This window comes from Nannobrachium achirus (assembly GCF_963921795.1).
Source record: "Nannobrachium achirus genome assembly, chromosome: 4".
Taxonomy (NCBI): Eukaryota; Metazoa; Chordata; class Actinopteri; order Myctophiformes; family Myctophidae; genus Nannobrachium; species Nannobrachium achirus.
Genome location: NC_137813.1, coordinates 31,515,203 through 31,534,426, shown reverse-complemented (window position 1 = coordinate 31,534,426; position 19,224 = coordinate 31,515,203). Strand labels below are relative to the sequence as shown.

General features: G+C 43.3%; 1 protein-coding gene across 3 annotated transcripts in view; it reads left to right on the top strand.

The window, feature by feature from the left end:
• Window positions 1-19,024, top strand: part of epn2 (epsin 2) — a 29,845-nt gene extending 10,821 nt beyond the window's left edge. The window contains exons 3-9 of one of the 3 annotated variants that reach the window (XM_080722963.1): window positions 4,856-4,968; window positions 6,633-6,737; window positions 7,652-7,778; window positions 8,737-8,889; window positions 10,121-10,213; window positions 14,199-14,408; window positions 15,126-19,024. In XM_080722963.1, the coding sequence (XP_080579089.1) occupies window positions 4,856-4,968; window positions 6,633-6,737; window positions 7,652-7,778; window positions 8,737-8,889; window positions 10,121-10,213; window positions 14,199-14,408; window positions 15,126-15,448 (1,124 nt within the window). In that variant the 3' untranslated portion in view covers window positions 15,449-19,024. Of the gene's footprint in view, window positions 1-4,855; window positions 4,981-6,632; window positions 6,738-7,651; window positions 7,779-8,736; window positions 8,890-10,120; window positions 10,214-14,198; window positions 14,409-15,125 lie in introns of all 3 variants that reach the window. The other 2 variants (XM_080722964.1, XM_080722962.1) reach the window with 2 other exon arrangements.
• The last annotated feature ends 200 nt before the right edge of the window (window positions 19,025-19,224 follow it).

Below are 19,224 nucleotides of genomic sequence, written 5' to 3'. Positions count from 1 at the left end.
CAGCTACTTTTGGTGATGAAGTGGAAAAAAGGGGAGGGGAGGGGACCCAGTTTAGATCCCTGGCTGGAGATTGGGTATTGTTTAAGGGGGCTGGGAGAGAGAAGAGGACAGGATAGGCTGAAGGACTAGCTAGCTATTGGGACATTGCCTCCATCAACATCTCTAGTCATCTCCATTCTCCATACATCTGACCAGCTCGTTCCAAACCGGCATCTTTCTTCAGCACATCCACGTACCGTAGATCGATGTGGGAAGTCCTTCTGATTGATGCCTGTGTGTTGGTTCCCACAGTACAAGCTTGCTGGCAGGGAGTTCCTGGTGTCGATGGCAGTGACGGCTAGTCTCCTTCTCCTGATTGCTGTCTTCTCTGATTCTCTTAGTAGTTGGTAGAGCCCCATACAGTACGTTGTTGTCTCCACCAGCCGAAGGCTGAGGGAGAGTATGTTTTCCCCTCCGTCCGTCCGTCCGTCCGTCCGTCCGTCCGTCCGTGCGTCCGTCCGTCCGTCCGTGCGTCCTCGCAGTTTGTGAGCAGCTAATCTCAGTCACCGTTGGCCCGATCGCTGCCAAACTGAGCACACACACTCCCTGGATGCCAATCTAGAACCTCTGCCCCACATTTTTCAAATCAGCCTCATAGTGGCGCTATAACAGGCCGATTTGTGTGGCCTGGTTGTTACCAGCTAATCTCCGGCGCCGTTGGCCCGATCGCTGCCAAACTGAGCACACACACTCCCTGGATGCTAATTCAGAACCTCTGCCCCACATTTTTTAAATCAGCCTCATGGTGGCGCTATAACAGGCCGATTTGTGTGGCCTGGTGGAGACCTGTGCTCGGAAGAGCACTGCTTCTAGTTGGAAATGTGTACGTCCTGTTTGATGATGATCTTCAATACCACATGTAGCTTTCTGGTGTAGCACCCATCCATCCATTTTTGTTTTGTAAAGCGACTTTGAGTGTCTAGAAAAGCACTTTATAAACTGCATGTCATCATCTGTTTTTATGGCTCAGAACCCTTATTATTTATTTGGATTATTATCCAGGGATTTCTATAGGGCTAGCCTTGTCCAGCATTCACAGCCGTAACGGAAAAGGGCAGAAGAACATAAGAGAACCGTCATAGGGTAGGCTAGGAGAGAAGACAATAATGAGGAATAGCTATGGACTCGTAAGGGAGAGGAGAGGAGTCAACAGGATAGAGATCATCATATATAGTCTGATGTACAATGGTGTTGCTCACTACTCAAGTAGCAGATCTAATGAGCTCACATGTTGGACATGACAAGGCTGAAGATTGCAATATTTTCAATGTAGCTTTACTTCAGGTGCATAAAAAAACACAGCTACTATTTTATACATATACAAGACATATACAAAATATCCTGACAACTTCCATGTCCATGTTTGCAAAGTCCCCATTTTAATTGTCTCCTTGATAAAAGAAAAAAATCAAACCTCGGTTCGAAGTGGAGCGGTGAATTTGAGCAGCTGTACCCTATGTGAGTGAGTGAGTGAGTGTAAACTGTGCCTGTGAGTGAGTGGTGAGTGTGCCTGGCCTGCACAAAACAGCGCCCCTCCTTTAACTAGTGTTTTGTGTGTGGCCACTCAAGGTATTGCCAGACTACGGACACGGCCAGCCAGCCACCCAGCCACCCAGCCACCCAGCCACCCAGCCACCCACAGACATACCTGTTCATTGGGAGCGCTTTCACCGCTCCAAAAATAAATCACACTAGGGATATTTCACAAAAATGACCCTTTTTAATGCGTTTTGAAATAGTGTTGCTTAATCAGTATTAGACATCTGCTTGGGTAACCTTGCTGAAGGAAGAAACACCAAAGTCAGAGGCTATTTTAACAATAGCATTGTGTAATAGTGAAACTAAACACCAGTGTTTCCTATGGTGGTGTGGTGGTGACTGACTGGGGATATTTTCATCCCTGTGTGGTATTTTTTGTCTTGCTTTATTTTTTCCTCCGCCTTACTTTCTACCCATAATAATAATACTAATACTGATTTATCTATTTATGATACTAGTAATAACAGTAGATTCATGTAAGTAGGATTGCATCATTGCATAGAGAACAGAGTTTGGTGACTAAAATAAGAAGTCACTTAGTTAGCAGAAGTGAAATACAGAGATTAGGTGTCTCATTTCTCATGCCATGCTGTCGTATGGGCTTTTAAACCACTTGAACCCCAGCATCCCTAATCTGGGGGGGAACGTACAGCGAAAATAGCAGATCTACAAGCTCACAATGTGGCGTTGTGAGCGTGTAGATTTGTTTTTTTAATGATACATGTTTTCTTTTTTTACGCAAATAACTTGCTATGTTTGCCTAATAAACGTAGGAGTCCAGTCACATGAATATATGTTGAAAATGTTGAAGTCATCCTTTACGGGCAGAGTGAGGAGGGTAGATTGTTTTTTTTGTTTTTTTTTCAAAAAAAAAATTTTTTTTCAAAAATTTTTTTGGACCCCAAAAAATGTAGTAGGCATGATAGAAATCGCGAAATTGCATGTTTAACCCCCATAGCAACCCCATCTATCAAACATGGCAGCCATCTTTGTTTACATTTTAGGAAAACATAATGGCTTGTATCTCATGAATGCCTGAACGGATTTCCATTCGGATTTTTTTGTTTGAAAGCTGTGAGCAATGTGGACACACGTGGTGCATTATCTAGGCATGGGTGTGCATGATCCGTGCACTATGAATTACATGGAAGTCTATGGAGACCAGAGGCACCATAGAGTACGAAGGTATTGTTAAATGGCGGGGAATGTGTTAAGGTGTGTGCACACCGGAAGTGAAGAAAAGTCTGTACTTGCATCATTCATTGATGCGACTATGAAACAAACCTTTACAAGGGGATTTTACTACAGTATTGTGTAGTTGTTTGGTGTTCAGTGGCTGCAGACATATCTGTGTATTGGAAACAGTGGAGTGAGTTCCACTGTAAGCCTCTGGGACAAAGAGTTTTGTAAGCCAGTAGGATAGAGATGGGACAGTCTGTCAGTGTGAGAATGAAATGAAAGCATGTTGCATGTCCACCCCAGTCCAGTGGGTGGGGATGCTGGGTTGGAGTGTCACATACCACCTACCTAGTCAACATCCCAAATGCAATCCTCTGTTGGTGTGTGTTGGGAATGTCTTTGTTCCTGAGAGCAAGTCATGACAAGTGTTGGTTCTGAAGAAGAACAGAAAGGTTTGACAGTTGGAAACAGTTTTTGGAATGCCTGTATTAATTGAGCGTGAAAGTGGAACAAAGCTGTCGGGGGCTGAGAAGAGAATGTCTTTGTTGCCAACGTTTTTCTCAACTGCTATGGCTCATTAATTGAAACATAAATACTAGCTTATGTGGTACAGCACAACACCTTAGCTCACCTGCAAAAGGTCAAAACTCACCCAAAACAAAGTTACTGTTTCATATACAGGTATATACTGTATAAAGAAATAAGTAAAAATAAAAAACACTCACACACACACTTGTCAGAGTTATAGGCATAGCATAGCGGCCTGTACCCCTGAGCTCTGGGGAAGCCATTGTAACGGACTCATAAAATCCATCCGATCATGCCTTCCCTAAGACCACATGGTGTGTATGTGTGTATCTCTGTGCTTTTACATAGACCAATCTAATCCAATAGGCTTGAGGAAATGTTCTCTTCAGGCTCAGACAAAGGCCTGTAATCAGACAGACACAGGCATGCTGTGTTCAAACATTAGTACATTTTTTTTAATTGTCAGATATGTTGCAGTATTATATATAGCATCACATACATGAACATAGTACAAATGTGTTTTACACTATTACGCACGCACACACACACACACACACACGCATGCCCACAAATATGCACGCACACAGACAGAAGCTAATACTATGACAGCTGTGTTATGCTAGGAGCCATAGCGTTGTGCTGAGAAGTGAACAGCGGTAATAAGGCTGCAGATGGTTGTCCTCTAATCTTCACAGCCATCCTGGGGGTCGCCCAGCTCGTCTTAATGCTTCAAACTGACCATATGTGATACAGCTCAGATTACCATCATCTTCATTACACCTTCACACATTTAGGCCTGAAAAATACCTGCCTTCTAAATCCCCTTAGGCATCATACTGGTATAAATTACCTTTCTTTAAATGTATTTGATGGAACAATCACTAAAATCGATAGTTTTAGCCCTATAGTATATTCATCTTTTTGACTATGATGGTGAATGATGCCAAAAATGTATTGTCAGTCATTAAAGGAGTAGTTCCCCCCCAACATGAAACATTTTCTTTCGATTATTCATGCCATGGAGACTTGAGTTCAATAATATGTTTAGTTTTTTGTCGCATTCCTAAGGAAAAAAAATATATAGTAAATTTACCCCCATTGATTCCGGAAGGGGACCCAAATACACTCGGGTCCCCATCCAGAATCAATGGGGGAAAATGTATTGTAATCAAAATGTTGTCTTAGGAATACGACAAAAACTAAAATATATTATTGAACTCAAGTCTCCATGGTGTGAGTAATGAAAAGAAAAAAAGTCATTTTGGGGGGTGAACTACTCCTTTAATGTTCTGTAGAATTAACTGAAGTGCCTGTTTTGTGTGCATTACCCCATTTTAATGATTCGTTATATTTAAAGGAATAACTGAATTGTGTGTTCTTCAATATTTACAGTACTTTTACAGCACTTTTATATGTATTGTTCATTAATAGTATACATGTCCGTCCAAAATAACCACATTCATGAAAGAAAATTGAAGAAAATCGAGCATTCATTATTTAGTGTAGAATATTCATGCATGTATCAGTCATGCACATCCCTAATATTAATGTTATTATGTGTGTGTTTCAGCCACATCTCCCAATGCTGGCTCAGAGTTGGAGCAGGCCAGACCCCAGACCAGCGGAGAGGAGGAGTTACAACTACAACTGGCCCTGGCTATGAGCAGAGAGGCTGCAGAGCAGGTACGCATACAGGTAACTGGAACGCTCGCACCCAAAACCTTCTATTCTTTTTCTTGAACTGCTCTCCCCAGCGGTTCTTTCGTATTCGCTTTACTGAGGTTAAGGTTCGAAAAATAAGTTTAGGTTTAGGCATAGTTTTACTGAGGTGACGTTGAGGAATAAGCTTAGGTTTAGGCATAGTTTTTCTGAGGTTACATTTAGGAATACCTGGTGGCGACCCTTCCGAGGTCGCTGTATTTGACCCGGAGTGAGGCGTTTTGGGGTGAGCGTTCTTGCATTACGCACTGAAACATGGTAGAGCATGAGAACACAGATCTTAACCATATGGGATTATTTAACTTGGATTATGTTCTTAATGGGACAGTAAAATGCCACTGATGAAGGCCTGAGGTGCCGCCTGAAACACTTAACGTTTGTCAGCTTATGCCCCTCTAGTTGCGACCGTAGGTCGCACTTTACTGTTTACAGTTTACTGTGGCTGTGTGAGTAGTTGCGTTTCCATAAAGCCTTTTTATGCGCATTAAATCTTTTAATGGAAACTCGAAAATTCGAATAAACTTTCATTATTCGCAAAAACATTTATGCGCTTGGAGAAGGTGGATTTTGGCCAAGACAGAATTAATTTACAAATGCCTAAATGTCTATAGCTTTTATGCCCATACATAGATGGAGATCCCTGATGTCTTAAACAACCAACCACAACTCAAATCCCGTTGAATTCCGTCCTGCGCTTTTAACCTTAGGGCGTCTTACTGGTATATATATATATATATATATATATATATATAGGTCTACCCATTGTAAAAACTCAATTTTAACCATGTTAGATTCACTGAAAACCAAGATTTTTGTTATCACTTCCAATTTCACTTGTTTATCCTGTTCTCTCTCCTGATTGGATCAAATTGTTATCTCAACCTGAACATGCATTTTATGTTTACTAAAGAGCTGGAGAGACGAGGAGCCGGTTAAGGTAGCTAGTCTCCACCAAACAGACTACTACAGATTACTGCAGACTGGCAGTCCAATGAAGTCGGGAGATCAGTCAGGAACTGAAAAAGTGAAAAAGTGGCTGAATGCACCTGAGAGCCGACACCAACAGACGACTACTATGGTGCTAAAAGTAGCCTATGGCTTGATGTATTTTTCACCAACAAACACATGAACATGACTACGGCACTGAAGGGTGTTTAGGGCATGGGCGGGCAATGGGCACAAGGTTATCTGTATTTAGACACTATCTTTCATTTTTAATGTTAGTTAAAACAATAAAAACGTGCTGCCTCAAGCAAACGACAGTTTAATGTACACACATCAATATAATATAATAAATAGCTAGAATGATTAGAAAAAATGGAAGTCTGTCATTTCTGTTCGAGTAGCCTACTGTAGGATAGGCTACCACAGGAGCTGCTTACGCATCCGCAAAGTCATCCAATCATGACCATTGATAAAATGGCCAATGGTCGACAGCTTGGCCGTTCTACAAGCTCACAACGCATTGTGAGCTTGTAGATCCGAGATCAGCTACTTCTGGCGCTGAGATTTGGTGTAGAGGGAAAGAAAAAGGCCGGAGCAAGTACAGAGCCAACTCGGGGCAGGTTTACAAGTATTAAATATAGAGGATTGAAGTGGTTAACCGTGATAAACATTATGTGTTTCAGGAGGAGCGTATGCGTAGAGGAGATGACCTGAGACTACAGATGGCTCTGGAGGAGAGCAAGAAGGGGGGACCGGGTTCAGGGAAACTTGCCAAGAAGAAGAAAGAGGTGAACACACACACTGTGACAGCAAGCGCTGACTGTGCACCGTCTACGTGTGCACGCCTGCGCGCACAACGGCACGAACGCTAAGCCAGCACTGACTGTGCACATTTGTAAATGTATGCCCACACACATACACACACACACACACCTATGTACGTACCTGTGCACTCACATACGGTAGGCTCAAATTATGCACAGACAATGCATATTTATGCATGTACACATCCTATATAAAGCAAGAACTAAATGTGCACTTGTGCATCAATACAGACACACTCAAAAATCCTCCAGCGAGTCGGTTGTTCATTTATGGGCAGCGTGTTCCCGAAATAGTGCCGTCTCTCCTAATTCCCATGCTCTGTCTGACTCTGTCTGTCCCCTCTGCAGCTAACAAGGCCTCTAGCTGTCAAAAGACAGCCTAGTTCACCCATCATTACACTGCCTTAGCCTGTCCATGGCTGGCTGACAGGCTTACGGACTGCCTTGATTTAATATCTGCTGTCTTAGCAGACTTTAACACTGCAATAGGGAACATATTTTAGTGAATACAATTATATTTTGAGCAATGCAATAAAACTAGCACATCTGCAGAGGTTGGAGGTGGTCTTCCGGCTCTTAATTTGAGACTTTTAGAGAGGTAGGACACGTAACAGTTGGCAGTTCTTGGAAGGGCAGTAGAACTTTGGTATTTCTTGCCGAAGACCAGGATTTGAATCCTGGGTTGGACATGAAAGTTATGGATTGCAGCTTTAAGGATAACACAGCTGACCTGATGTTACATGACGCAATAATATTGTATATCTTATCTTATATATGATCTGAGGTCGTCAATTTGGTGTATTTCTCTGACAGTGAATTGTGGGGAAAAAAAGGCAATAATTCGGTCTTTCCTTCTTTCTTTTCTTTCTTTCTTTCAGCCCCAGTCGTCTCTCATGGATCTAATGGATGTTCCAGACCGGGGGAAATCTGGGAGTTCTGCAGGGGCCGACCCCTGGGGAGCTGGGGCTTCTGCTGCTCCGCCAACAGACCCCTGGCAGTCCTACGGTAGAGAGAGAGAGAGACACACACACACACACACACACACACACACACACACACACACACACACACACACACACACACACACACACACACACACACACACACACACACACACACACACACACACACACACACACACACACACACACACACACACACAGAGTCTTGAAGGGGTAGCCTTCCTTAACTAGTACTTAGTTTGCATGCAGGCAGGCAGAACTTATCTGCACGTGTGTGTGTGGACTCCACCTGCAGAGCACTGGGAGTCTTTGTTTAATAGGAATGCTGCCTCTCTGGTCCAGCAGCATTACTGAGCTAGGAGCTAGGGAGGGGGGTTAAGGAGAGAGGAAAAACAGAAAAGGGGGGATGGATATAGGCTTGTCACAATTATTACATAATCGTCTAATCGCAATTATTTTGTCATAATCGTTTCCAAGTTGAACATTTTTCATATATTTTCAAAAATAGTGGAAATAGATCTACTGCAACGCGTTGTTAGCTTGTAGATCGGCTATTTCCACTATCAATGTTCTTTTTTAAGTATAAAGTTGTCAAATATGTGAGTAAAATATGTGTCATATCTGCCACATGCAACTTCAAATCCTACAAGCCAAACAGAATTGTAATTGTCAACGACAAAAACACAATTAAATCATCAATCAATATTATTTTCGGCTATTTTCGGCAAAGAGTTTTGGTGTAGAGGGGAAAAGAGCAGACTATAGTAGTACATAGTAAAAGGTCAAGTTTATTAGGTAATGACGGCTCAAGTGGTTAAATATCTGAAAACACAAATTGACATGAATGGAAAATACACTGATGATTGTGCTGCCAAACAATGAAACTATATGGAATCTATGAAAAGGTTGTGGGGGTCCCTGCTTCATCTCTCTCTCAACTAAGGGGTCCTTGGCCTGAGATCCCTGCTCTATTGCTCACTCTGTCTCTTCCTCTCCTCCAGGCTCTTCTCCTAAGCCAGCCACTCCAGTGGACCCATGGGGAACCGCCTCTGTTCCCCCTGTGAAGAGCACTGATCCCTGGGCAGCAAACGCCGCTCCCGCCGCTGACCCCTGGGGTGGCGCTGCAGCCGCCCGCCCCAAGACCTCCAACGCAGGTGAGCGCATAAAATAGATGGACGACCACAAAGACACTAACAAACGCTCACAAACACACTAAAATATGCACAGTTAGTTTTACAACAGACTTGACTTGTGATTTATACTATATTATATATACATATATATGTCACGTTTTTTTTGAGGTTCTGTGAAATTGAGACCCGGAGCGCTCGTCGTGCGGCGCGGGGCGGATCAAGCGGTCGCTTTGATCCACAACAAAGGCAACAACAACGTAGCGTCGGCCCACGGAGGTTAGGGTTAGGGTTAGGCATAGTTTTACTGAGGTTAAGGTTAGGGTTAGAGTTAGGCATAGTAAGCTAATGAACGACAAAACGAGTGCTCTTACCACGATCTAACTGAGTTACCCAATCTAACTGTAACATATATATATACATTATTATATGCTATATTATATAGCAAAATGCTATATTATATAGCAAAAATAGCTCATCTGTGAGCTCGTAGATCTAGCTATTTCTGGCAAGTCACACACCAGCACTGAGAAAAGCCTAGTCAACAACATAAGGCAGAGAATGCCTAGAAAGGTGGGACGTCCGTTGTGTGAATTTCCCTGGAAGTTGTCTGTTTTCACAGTGTGGTGTTCCTGCAAACGTATTCCTCGCTGGGGAAAAATAAATCTGTTCTACTACTTCCCCCCGCTCCTTCAGTTGCGCTCGCAATAAACAATATCCAAACAAAACATGGATTCTGACAAATTCACACCTGATAAAAGCTACAATCTGTTTTGGTTTGTTGTCGCTGGAGGATGTAAACAGACCGGCACCGCATGACGTAACTTCCCTTGAACGCAGCACTGCCGCCAAATACGAGCACTTCCATTAAGACAACACACAGCGCAGGTCTTGCCCGGCGTGGATTAGGGGTAAGACAAGTCCCTGCGACATACTAGCGTCATGTATGTTGGGGGTGTACTTGTACGTCAAGCTGCCTCACGCTACAGAAACAGGAGCCCTATGGCTCGGCAAGGACTTGCTACTTACACCGTCACACAAATAAATATAAACCAGGCTTCACAGTACACGTGCGAGTGGAGAAATTCAAAGCTTGCGTTCAGATTTCTGTTAATGTTCCCTATTTTACCAAAGTTCCCATTCTCATCCATTGTCTTTTGTCTCTTTGTTTTGTTCCTCCCTATCCATCTGCTCTGTGTGTGTGTGTGTCTGTCCATCCCTGTGTGCATGCGTGTGTCTTGTGGTCCCCTTCCAGGTAGCTTTGACCTGTTCAGTACGTCCAACGGTACGTCTAAAGAGGACTTCTCAGAGTTTGACAGCCTGCGTTCCTCCTCCTCTGTCCCCACTGGTACTCACCCTGTCCTCGTGCCTCTAATGCAGTGCTTCTCAAAGTGGGCTCCCCAGCTAAATGTGTTAATATAGCATCACAATCATTCTAGCCACTACATCCACACAAATCTTCTCTTCTGGGGGTCCCAGACACAAAATATTTTCATATGGAGGTCTGTGGCCAAATACATAACAATTTGGGGGTCCTTGACATGAAACGGTTTGAGAACCACTGCATCTAATGACACCTGTGGTGTGTGTGTGTGTGTGTGTGTGTGTGTGTGTGTGTGTGTGTGTGTGTGTGTGTGTGTGTGTGTGTGTGTGTGTGTGTGTGTGTGTGTGTGTGTGTGTGTGTGTGTGTGTGTGTTTATGTTTATCTGCAATCCTGCACAAACCTCTTATCTGACCGCAATGTTTACAGCTGGATTAGAATAGAATGGAAACAAAGATACAAGAAAGGAAAGCAGCGCTGCTCTTTGGATGTAGGTTACAAATTGGAAAATCTCTAGAAAACTTTTCCATAGTGTAAAAAGGAGATCCAAAAATGATACACTCAAAGCATTCCATACAAATGCAGTCCATTTACCATTTATTATCAGGGATTTCTGATGAAGGAAGGCAAGGTTCCATGTTTTGGCCTGTTACCCAAGTATCCCTTGAAAAAAAACATTGCATTCTAAACAAAATCCACTTTTTATTTGGTGATAATATTTTGTATTTTATATTAACATTACTGACAATTTACAAACAACAAACATTGACAATACCATTAGGAGTCGGTGCAATATGTTTGTCTACTGCCCATCAAGGGGTTCTTATTTGTCCCTCCAATTTCTAAACAAAGTACAGTACTTACTTGTTATATTCTATTTAACTGGAGTCAACTGAGAATTACGCAAGCACTAATCAAATGTCTTATAGCCGGTTTACGACCTCACAAATCACAACTACTCATTAATAGTATTTATGAAGATACAATTGACGTGTAAATCACTCTTTGTCAGAAACCTGTTTCCATGTGCTGGGTTTCCACCTCAAAGACATTAAATCGGAAAATGGCTTGGTGAGTTTCTGGTAACAGCGGGGGATTTCACCGCTCACAAGTTCCAACTACAGAGCACCGACTCTGCTGTGATATGTCAAGTCCCCCTGCCGTTTAGCGCTGGTTGTTCACATTCTGCTACTGTGGGTCTAAAGTGCCCAGCCAATAAGTTGCGCTAGCGATAAATATTAAAGTTAACTGCTCTCAAACTACACTAGAGTGTTCATTTAACACATGGATCCATTTGGTTCCTATTTGTATGCTCTGCCTGTTAAATTAACCTTGGGTCTCATTTTGGAACTTATTTTTTTACACTCAGGGAAAGTTGTTTGCTTCTGTCCATTTACATTTTCCTTGGAGTACATTTAAGAAGCAGTAAATACATAATTACTCACCACAAGATTGAAGGACAGAACAATAGAAACTCTAGCATTTTATTCCAGATAATATAAGAGGTTTTGCAGGACTGGCGTAAACACACACATTCTTGTCTATGTAGTCATGTCACCACCAGACTTTGGCAAAAATACAGTGAAAAGGACAGGAGTGCTACTGCTTGGTTGAACTCAACTTTGCATGCTCTCCTATTGAAAATGAAATTAAACTGGCATCATCTTCAAACACTTAAATTCAATTGCTACGTGTTTTGCCCTAGTCTCGTCCTTGTGTTACCGTGGTGTTATCTGTGTATTCCAGCTTCATGCATTAACACCTGACCTGGGTTGACCGCTTCATGAAAGCTCCTTCAAATCCATTATCCAAATGCTATATTGACCGTGCCTGCTTTCTGTGGAACCAATGGAATCTCTTCAGAGAGGCCGCACTCCACCCGTTTGGAGCACCGCCCTGGTTTATGCGTGTGAATCGAGATGGTTTCTGGAAACACTGTGTTTGTGTTGTGTGTGTGTGTGTGTGTGTACACTGTAGTGTGTCTGTGTGTGTGTGTGTGTGTGTGTGTGTGTGTGTGTGTACACTGTAGTGTGTGTCTGTGTGTGTGTGTGTTGAATGTTGTTCTCCAGTGCATGGCTGAGGGAGGGTCAGGGTGGTGGTGTACTCGTTCATTACCTCACATAAACATTTCTCTGATATGGTCAAGGACGAGTTGAGGGTCGAGGAAAGGGAGAGCCGACTTGTCTCATTGTCCTGTAGTGTCAAATAAACTAAATTCAAAATGAACACTAGCTGTGCATCTTAGCTCTATGGTTATGATCTACTATATAAACCCATCATACACCATACAGCTATATACTGTATACACACTCTCACACTCTCTCCATGTCTTTCTGTCTGTGTAATACACTTTATACACAGTAAAATCCTCAGTGTTGATTTATACATTTTGTTGAGAGTGCACAAACACCATCCTTTCTATTCTAGTTAATTGTCAGCAAGGGAGCAACTGCCTCATTTCCTCAGTCCTAATAACCGTTCATTCTTACTGTTCATCAAAGACAGGTGGCCTCTAATCAGGGAAGGGAGAGATCTGGTAGAGTTGGCAAAAATTGGAGACAAACGATGTATAATTCATTTGTCTCCATACAAGTATTGTCATAATTCGTCAGCACCCGGGTTGGCTTTGTCCCAGGCTTGAAAGACTTTAAATAAATACTTTCTGAAATGTCTATGGATGAAATGAATGGGGAAATCGCTTCCGGCACTGGAGTCGGGACGGGGCGGGGCTTGAACTGCGATGCTCTATTGTGATGTCACTAGAAGCTTGTAAACTTTTGTTGATATTCGGCTTGTAAGGCTGGATATATTGGACAATATAATGTCCTATCAGCGATCAGGTGTCGAGCGAAGGATGACCAATTGTGTCTGATTGGACATTACAATGTCCATCATGTTCAGCCTTACACCGCGGATAACATCACTCAACAGGTTTTTAAAACGCAGCCGGTTCACTTTGCTGGCAAAGAATTCTCGGACCCAATACAATAGTGTGTTTGTTGCCTATAGCAACAACACTAACTAGGGGAATCATTTTGGAGGTGTACGGCACCGGTGGTTCCGGCCACCTGATGACGTAAAATGATTTCCACTCAGACCAGATCAGAAACCCGAAAATGGTATTGATCCCAGACTAGAGCGGCAGCAATCAGATTGAACATGGTCCTTACTTAACTGTGACCCTCATGTGCGATGAATTTAAATGGGCTCTCTTTTATAGATCCTTTAGGGGCTTGTGTGTGTGTGTGTGTGTGTGTGTGTGTGTGTGTGTGTGTGTGTGTGTGTGTGTGTGTGTGTGTGTGTGTGTGTGTGTGTGTGGGTGTGTGCGTGTGTGCGTGTGTGCGTGTGTGCGTGTGTGTGTGTGTGTGTGTGTGTGTGTGTATGCGCAATTATTGATGTGTCTGCAGCTGTGCCATGGAAACAACTTAAGGAGCCAGGCTGTCTGTCTCTCTCCTCTTCACATAATGACATCTACTCATCATTTTATTGCATCAAATTATGAGCCAACGTTTATGTGACATCAGCATGCCTCAATACGAATACTGTATGCTTTACATGAGTCCACAGACACTGACTGACCTGGAGCGCTTTATATCGAGAATAGTCATGAATATTGATCTAAACAACAATTTAGACAAGTGGTTTTCAAAGTGGGATCCATGGACCCTCGGGATCCCTTGAAGGGGTTCCAAATGGACCCTTACAGGTCTTTAACTCTGAGAGTGTATAAGTCTCAGAGTTATGGGGGTCCTTGAAATTAAAGAGTTTGAGAACCACTAGACAATACTGTTTAGAATAGTTGTATCTATGGTGATTCGGTGGTAAAGGGAGTTCCACTCTGGTTTCAATACAGTAATATTCTAGGCATCCACCAGGGAACTTTATCACCACTATTAACATTTTCTTGTGGTCTGTTAATTGAGGTACTTTGATGTCCTGACATTGATCTAAATTAGAAATGTATTAATTTATTATAATGATAGTAATATTAGTCCATCTCTCTGTTGGTCAGGTGATGGGGGCGTAGCATCCTCTCTAGCCAGCAGCAGCAGTCTGGACATGTTCGACCCGCTACCTACATCCTTATCCCACACCTCCAACCTCATCAGGAAGACTCCAGAGTCATTCCTGGGCCCCAACGCTGCCCTGGTCAACCTGGACTCACTGGTGTCCAGGCCAGCACAGCCCCCACCAATCGTCAACCCCTTCCTGGCTTCAGCAGGTAGGAAGGAAGGAGAAACACTGGCAATATCCTTTGAGTTCTCTGTTTTATATTTAAGTGTGTGTGTTTGGATTTAGTCCTGTTAATATTTTTTTTGTGTGTTGTGATTTATAGTACTCTTTGCTATAATACAGGGGTCTTCAACAGTGGGTCCTCAGTGTTACTACAGGGGGTCCTCCAAATATTTTAGTGATAGAAACCTTTTCCCCCCCTTTTTTTTTACATCAACCACTTGAACCCTAACGTCCATATTCTGAGAACTTTAGCCAAAAATAGCAGATCTACAAGCTCACAACGCCTCGCACTGCGAATCGTTGTAGATAGGCTATTTGCGGCAAAGAGGTTTGGTGTAGAGATAAAAGAGCAGACTAAGTACAGAGTGAAAGGTCAAGTTTATTAAGTATTGACGGTTCAAGTGGTTAAATATCTGAAAACACAAATTAACATGAATCCAAAATACACTGCTGTCAAACGGTGAAACTATATGGAATCTTCGAAAAGATTGTTGGGGTCCCTGCCTCATCTCTCTCTCAACTAAGGGGTCCTTCGCCTGAAAACGTTGAAGACCCCTGCTATAATACATTTGATCAGAACGTGTTCCAAACCGCCATGTGTTCTGCTGTTTTTTGTTTGCATATTTATTGTCATGTGAACAAGGAGCTTCCTATTGATTATCATTCTCTCTCTCTCCCTCCTCTTCCTCTTCTATGGCCACAGGAGCCTCTGCCGCCCCGGCAGCCCCAGCAGCCCAGGCCAACCCCTTCCAGATCAGCCAGCCGGCTCCGCCCACCCTCAACCAGATGCGGGTGAGCCCCATGCCCGCCGGCTTCGGCAGCATGTCCTCCGACGTGCCCATGTCGCTGTCCTCCGTGGGCCCCCAGGCCATCACCATGGTCCCGTTGGCTGGGATGGGGGCCCCCATGGGCCGCATGATGGCTCCCGTTGGATCCATGGGCATGTCCATGCCCCAGTCACTGATGAGCACGCCCCCCCAGGCCGGCACACAGCCGCCCGGAACCACCAACCCCTTCCTGTTGTGAGAGAGGAGGGTCTACACCCCCTCCACACTGGGCTCTCGCCTCTCTTTCACTGTGGCTCCCCGAGAAGCTTCTCCAGGACGGACGGAGGGAGAGGGGAGGGGGTGGGGAGCAACCAACTCCTTTTAGTCCCAAAACGACCTCCCACAAACCCTTCCTGGCTCCCCACAGCCACACAAACTTCCTTCGGCTCTCCACTCTTCCTCCTTCTCTGTTCTCTCTCTATCTCTCTCTCTCTGTGCTACGAGCTGCCTAGTCCTGTGTTCCCGATCTGATCGTATGATCACAACGTTGTTGATGACGACGATGTAGAAGTTACATCCGTCTACAGACCTTCTGGAGTAGTGGCAGTGTTTACAGTTTCCCCACTAGATGCTGGACGGGACAGCATCGCTCTCCTTCTCCTTGGTTGGTTCTCTCTGCTACACTCCCTCCCTCCCTCCTAGATATTTTTTAGACTGGATACTTTTACTGTACTAACACCAGGATCTTATCTCTTCTCTACAGCTAACCTTTTATAACCCCTGTCAGTGTGAGTGTGTGTGTGAGTGCATGTGTTTACACATACGTCTGAAGGCTTTTACACTGTGTATTTTCCAGGCAGCTTGAGTGCATACACCCTGGAATAACGACGAGGGAGCCGTTCAGAAGCGAGTGTTTTGTGTTTGTGTGTGTGTGTGGGTGTGTGTGTGAGAGAGAGAGTTACTAAGCAGGGATTTTGCACACTTTGCTTTTTGTTTTTTGGTTCTGTGACTGCTGGGTTCACCGTTAGACCTTAGCTCTGGAGAGAGGGAAGCTAGCCGTTCAAGCGACACGTGTCTTCGTCACAACACTCCATGGTACCACGGTATCACTCACTCTGTCACAACTCTCGTCGGGTCACTTCCTCTTCTACTTTTGACCTTCTCCACTGGCCCTCCGGATGAACTTTGACCTTTGGGGGTCACGGGATGGAACTTTGAACTCTGATCAAGGGGACAGTCCCCAGATTTTAATAGAGTTGCTCTTTGAGGTTCTGATGCAAACACGTATTTGTTATGGAGAGGTGTAAAAGTCTCTTCCACCGACACATTGTGAAAGGCAAAAGACTTTGCAGTGATGGCGTCAGTATTCCACTGCTTGTAGGGGGGTTTTAGGGGTCAAAGGGATAGTGGGAGGAGAGCTGGTCTGTGTATTATAAGAGTGAAATACATTTAACCTCCAAGTGTACTTTAACTAGCGGGCCTGCCCGTTTGTTTTGCCATGCAGTACATTGGAACAGAATGTTGGCTTCAAGTGCAGAGATAAAAAGTTCTGTTCTATGCACACACACACACAACAAGATATGGCAGTGATAGAGGTTATGCCAACAGTTTCTGTGTGTGTGTGCACGCGACGTGCGTGCGTGTGTTTGTGCGATCGTGCTAGACATTCAGACTACACGTCAAGGGACGTTACTACAGTGACATGGTTGCAGGAAAAAGCTCTGTGTTTAGAAGACATGGTAAGCCACTGTATCATGGTAGAGATTTGAGCTCTGGATTTACTGCAGCTAATCCACTTGCAAGAACATTAGCCACGAACACACATACACACACAGACTAGTTCCTGTAGTGTTTGGGCTATTGTTAGCACAGGGAATCCCACAACAGTTAGACCTGACATCATGTTAACAAACAAAAAGTGTTTATCTTTTCTTTTTTAAATTAGTTTTGTTATGATTTTAGGGGGGGAGGGGCTCTATACTAGCTATACAATGTATCACTGTCGATTTCTCTCTCTTTGTGTTTTCTCTTTCACCCATTGGGTATATATTCCTCTTCTCTAGAAGCACAACTGTTACCAAAGTCATGGCGACTGATTTCTGGGGAGACAAACTATGCGTAGTTGAAATGATGTGGCTGAGGCTTCGTTGAAAGAAAGAAATTAAAACGGAAACCCCTGCCCACATTATCAAAGAATATTTTATATACCTACCTATATAAACCATGACTATTTTACAGTTGGTTTGTCGGGGGTCAGAACATCTTATCAGGATCAAGTTGAGCGTTTCTCTTTACCTCCTGCTGGGCGAGTCGAGTGAAACGATAACATGAACAATGACAAACACGACAACCTGGCATGAAAACCCCACACCTCCTAGGTCTCTGCATTCTTCTTCCCTCCTTAAATTCTGTTGATCACTGCCAATGTTCTTTCTGTGGAAAGGCTCTAATGATTTTGTTGTTCCTGCTTTGGTGTGAGCTGGCGCCCTCCCCTGGTCTGTTGCTGTAATTCAGACAGACCTTCATTTCTCTCAGGCAAAGGGGAGGGGTTGGCTCGGACTGTGACGATGATGATAGTGATAATGGGAATGTGGGGGGTCATGAATGATTGGATGTAAGACCAGCAAACCAGTTTTATCCTTAACTAAATATGCAAAAATTGGAATTTGTGGTAAAGAAAAGGAGAAATGATAAAGACTTAACGCTTGACGTGTGTGGTTGTGCAAACTTCGTTTTGCCAATACTGAGTCTTGTTTATTGAGATGCTATACTATGATATACTGTACTAGCCAAGACAGTGTCTGTTACTTTCTCAAGGATATTTTATACTTGGTCACACACAACCCTTTTGACTTTGAGTGTCGCTCAACACAAATTGATTTTTAACTGGAGAAATGTTGTCGCCACTTTACACCATTTTTATTGCAACGTTTAAAAAAAATAGGTAACTTTTGTCAAGCGATACTTGTCAAAAAGGCTGTGCACCAGGGTATAAATTAGCCTTCACTGGTCTCTCTTTCACTGTGGCCTAAACCGTTGTTTTTTTTTTAATGGCTGTGGAAAAGTTTGCATCATCACTTAATTTTAACAACGTTAAATGGCAGGATGTAAACAATACTACCCACCTGACTATTTCACAGCACACCAAAACTGTTGGATGAGAATCCAGTATAATGCCTCATTCACATACAGAAAAGCCAAGCTAATGGTTTGCTTGGTAATTCAATGTATTCTCTATGCAAACCAGCTTTTAAAATTTCCAAACTGAAAAAAAAAAAAAGCTTGGAAATGTTTAAAGCTGGTTTGCATAGAGAATACTTTGAATTACCATGCAAACCATTAGCTTGGCTTCCCTCAGTGTGAATGCAGCATAAGACTCCTTCCTCTGTCTTCCAGAGCCTGGAAGTCTTATTTTACACACGTTACAGGTGGGGGGCAGTGGAAATGAGGCCTATGTGTAGCTAGCTCCTCTGTGTTACAATGTATTCACTATGCTTTTATCAAGAGGACTAACTAACATTATGGGCTACCTGTATGCATAAACAGCCACCTTCGTTCTTTTCCATGTGTCCGTCTGTCTATTTACCCTTCTCATAGTACTGGGAGCAGGCTGCTTTTTTATTGGATACGTGCTCAAACTTGTTGGCATTATAACTGTATAATATAATTTATCATTTGTACTATTGTAACATACTGTTCTTCTGTATACCTTATTATTCTGTGTAATGGGTTTTTGTAGGAAAGTCACCGTGGTATTTTAACAGCATCTAAAAACAAAACTAAAAACAGAGCGCAGTGGAAAACCGTGATGGATGACTATGACAACAAACTGTAGCTGCATTGGTTCAAAATAAAAATGTGTATCACTTCAGCTCTGGAACTCTTTTCTCAGTGTTGCTTCTAGTGTGTGCGTTCAAACGATCTTTTCACAAATGACATGTGTTCTGTGTTCACAATTTGCTGAGCCATACTTTTTCGGTTTAGGTTAAACTGTGTTTCAAGAGCCTCTAATAAAAAGAAATGGGTGGGTTCATG